General features: G+C 33.5%; 1 protein-coding gene across 1 annotated transcript; it reads right to left on the bottom strand.

Annotated features, from left to right (window-relative positions):
* Window positions 1-3,391: 3,391 nt before the first annotated feature.
* Window positions 3,392-3,802, bottom strand: LOC145096229 (uncharacterized). Its single transcript, XM_079033987.1, has one exon. The coding sequence runs from the start codon at window positions 3,800-3,802 to the stop codon at window positions 3,392-3,394; it is 411 nt and encodes a 136-aa protein (XP_078890113.1).
* Window positions 3,803-4,397: the final 595 nt, after the last annotated feature.

Genomic DNA, 4,397 nt, shown 5'->3' with positions numbered 1-4,397 from the left:
ATCTTCAAAACATAAATATTGACGATATACAATAAAAAGCTTAATTCTAAATTGAATGGTTCCCATGCAATAAAATTTAATTTCAATAAAATTTAAATTCATTTATTCGAAAGGGTGAATGACTAATGAGGAATGCTTAAAACTTGCATCTTGCAAATAAATGTCATTCTTGTTATGACATTGCGGTGGAACTCTACAAATATATTTCTAACTTGTTAATTTACAAGAAACATATATGAAAATGAACAAGAAACAAAATAGAAGAAAAAATGGATTAGAGAAGCTAAAAATAAAATCACAAGAAACGGGAAATGAGTTAATGACAGCATATCATATGTAATATTTAAGTAATAACAAAATATTTATGTTTTAGAAACTGAAAAAATATTTATAACGTGTGTATGTATGTATGTAGGGGTATGCGCGGTGCGGTTTAGAGCCAAAACCGCACTGCATATGCGGTTTGAGTTATTTAGAAACCGCAAACCGCACCACCAACCTTCTAAACCGCATTAAGCGGTGCGGTTTTGTACGGGCGGTTTATGTGGTTTGCATGCGGTTTTGCGGTTTGACTAATTATTTACATTAAATTTAATGACTATACTATCATTGTTGTCACTAACTGTTCACTAAGTGGTAATTAAAAATTTCCGTGGTCTTTAACTACTTATCAAATATATATATATATATATATATATATATATATATATATATATATATATATATATATATATATATATATATATATATATATATATGTTTAGAAAACATGATGAAATTTTTTGGCCACTGAATGAATTTTTGGATTAATTAAATTTAAAGAAATAATGATTACATTTCAAAAACTTAAGATAATGCCACTAATTTAGGATGAATTGAATTAATAAACGTCATCCCTGTCAAAATATTTTCGTGTGTGTGTGTGTGTGTGTGTATATATATATATATATATATATATATATATATATATATATATATATATATATATATTATTAAATGATTTTATCAACGCGGTGCGGTTTGAACTGCAATTTTGTATTCGCAAACCGCACCACAAATGTTTTAAACCGCGTTATGCGGTGCGGTTTGGTGTGGTGCGCGCGATTTATGCGGTTTGTACGGTTTATTGCACCCCCATATATGTATGTGTGTGACAAAGAGATGTATAATGGCCATAGAGAATGATTATCACTAGAAAAACAAAATCAAAATATTTAAACGATTATAGACATTGGCAATTATTTAGATATCTTATGATTATTAAAAGGTGTGTAAATTGACTAAATTCAAATAATATGTATTAAATTTATAAGTCCCAACTTAATTTATTTGGTTTACATAGTATGTTGTTTTGGTTATTTGAAATATTAGAGTTTAGAAATTTTTTGTATGAATTAATAATATATACCACATACGTAAATTCTATTGAAAAGAAAAAAAAGACTTGGAAAGAAAATTTTAATTTACAGCACGTTATAAGTTTTGGGGAAAAAAGTAAAGAAAAAATGAATAAGTTTAAGAAAAATGAAAAACTCCTCATAGCTATACGTGTTATAATATTGGAAAATAAAGAGTGTTATTCAATTGGAAAATAGAGAATTTTTGGAGTTTGGATTTTAGTGGTACGTAGAGAGTTTCAATAAAGTGTAAAAAACAAAACGGATCTATAGTCAAAATAGGCCATCATTAATTAGAGGTTAGATTGGTATGTTTTGTAGGTTGTTGTGTATAAAGAAATTCCCATTGGGAATTGGGGATAACATCAGCGTCTTCTTCTAGATGCTAATTGCATTGCAGGTATGACAAAAGCTTAAAAAACTCTCACATAGCAATTTCCGGACCAAGCTTGTTCAATTCCCCCTTGTTATCTTGTTTTGTTGTGTATATGTGTGTGTGTGTGAGAGAGAGAGAGATCACTGTCGTTTATCATACCGGTAGCATGGAGAAACACACTTCGACGACCGTTGAACAAGTAGCATCGTGGGAGTAAGGAGGAAACTGTTTAGAATATTTATGAAAATATAATCAGGGGTATAATTGTCAATAACCAAATTTTTCAGTGGAAGTATAAAAACCTACAGTGGAAATATCACGACCATTAAATTTACTATTGTCAGACAGAGAAAATTTCCATAAATAATATGAGGTTTCATAACTGCTATCGGTAGATATTTTAAATTTATACAAAAAGTTTTATCTAATTACATTTTATATAGTGAGGCTCTCCAAATGAAGCATCAGACCTTTAATGACACCATTTTCTCCCAGAAGATTGAGGGACCGCGGTATGGGTTGATTTTCGCATCTATACATCTCCTTATAGTCTTTACAGTAAAACGACCATCCAGGTTTAACGTAAATCTAAAACCAAAAGAGGATTGTGGGGGAATGTCCATCGCACCAATATATGAATATAGTTGCCATAACTCATGTAGAGTTGTCCTATTGTTTGGATCCTGGGTCCAATTCCAAGTGAAACCATTAGCCGACATCCGCTCTTCCAACCTGCAACATTTAACTTTTTCCCTATTGTAAAGAGCTAGGAATTGCTCTTGTAAAGGGAAATTCCCACACCAAATATCCTTCCAGAAAAGGATATTCAAGTCGCGACCAGGAATAAACCTGAATACCGTGGACCAATCCATATTTATCTTTTCCATGTGACGGATTGCCTTATCGATATTGTGCCAAACTCCAGTTGATGTTTTCCTTGCAATGTATGTGGCCGGTTTCTTTTTTAGATTGTGAATGCTAATGGTTGCATTCCTCCACAGTTGGTCCCCGTCATTCTGTAACCTCCACCACCATTTAGTGAGTAGTGCTAAATTTTGCGCCTTAATAGAACCGACTCCGAGACCTCCATCCTTTTTTTCTGCCATTACCTTGGACCAGTCCACCCAATGAATCTTATTTTTTTTTTGATTCCCACCCCATAAAAATCTGCGCTTTATTTTTTCAAGTATATCAATAATGCCCTGTGGTACTTTGAACAAAGACATATAGTATGTTGGAAGGCTGTTTAGGACCGCTTTAATTAGGGTGAGGCAACCACCAAATGAAAGGGCATTCGTCTTCCAGGTTGATAGTTTGGACTTATACTTATCAATTATAGGCTGCTAGTTTTTCTTTAAATACATATTTGCACCAACTGGAACCCAGGTAGGTAAATGGGAAAGCACCTTCCATACATCCCAATACTCTTGCCATTCGTTGAATCTCATGAGAGGAAACTCCTATTCCGAAGAGTCTGGACTTGAAGAAGTTAATTTTTAGCCCGGAGGAAATGTGAAAACATTTGAGTATACGGGATAAGTTCTTGACGCTTTCACTGCACCATTCATCGACAAAAATTGCATCATTTGCGTAAAACATGTGAGAGATCAATGGTCCCCTATTTGGAAGTTGGATACCTTTGATTAAGGAGTTTCTGCAAGCGTTGATGATTGCTACATTTAGGCCTTCCATCGCTAAAATGAAAAGGAATGGCGATAGAGGTCCCCCTGTCGTACGCCGCGGGAAATAGAAAATTCCTCTGTTGGGGATCCGTTGACAAGCACCGAAGACCTTGATGATGTAAGACATCCTCTAATCCATGCTCTCCATTTGATACCAAACCCATTTGCAACATAACTGAATCCAGGTGGTTCCAGTTTATACAATCGAATGCCTTTTCGAAATCATTTTTCAAGAGGAGTAGTTTGTTCTTGAACTGCCTGGCCCATGAAACCACTTCATTAATGACAAGTGGGGCATCAAGAATGTTCCTGCCAGGAACAAACGCTGATTGAACATCACTAACCATAGATCCAATTAATCAACTTTTAAATTCCAAAACTTGAGGGCAACTTTTGAAACATTTCAAAACATTAGGGTTTAGAATTTATATATTTCAAAATCAAACCTTTTAATCAAAAATTCAAATTCCAAGACTTGAAGGCAAGTTTGAAACTTTTCAAAACACAAAGGATCAAATAGCAAATAATTTAAATTAAACAATTAATTTAATGATTATCTAAATTTGACTTAAAATCAATTTCTTGCAAGATAAGTTACCCAATTAATACAAATAATCAAACTTTAATAATATAAGGAAGTTATTATCTAATCAATTGGTAATTATCTTTTGTTTAATCAAGGATATACTCAAAAATATGTTTAAAATTGAATTTTAATGACCCAAAACAGGTAAGGCAAGTATCCATGTGTAAAACAGCAAGAAATCCCGAAACTGCCTCCTTCTGACGCTCGAACTCGCCGAGTTCCTCTATGGACTCGCCGAGTTGGAGCCAACTCGCCGAGTCCACATTGGAACTCGTCGAGTTCAGCAATCAGGGAGCCAAAAAATCGATTTTGCAACAAGAATGAATATGCTAGGCATCAATACAATAGAAACCAAT

The sequence above is a fragment of the Lactuca serriola genome, chromosome 3, assembly GCF_051521515.1.
Source record: "Lactuca serriola cultivar US96UC23 chromosome 3, Lser_US96UC23_V15, whole genome shotgun sequence".
NCBI classification, from domain to species: Eukaryota; Viridiplantae; Streptophyta; class Magnoliopsida; order Asterales; family Asteraceae; genus Lactuca; species Lactuca serriola.
Note: the sequence above shows the minus strand (reverse complement) of the source record. Positions and strands in the feature narration are given on the sequence as shown.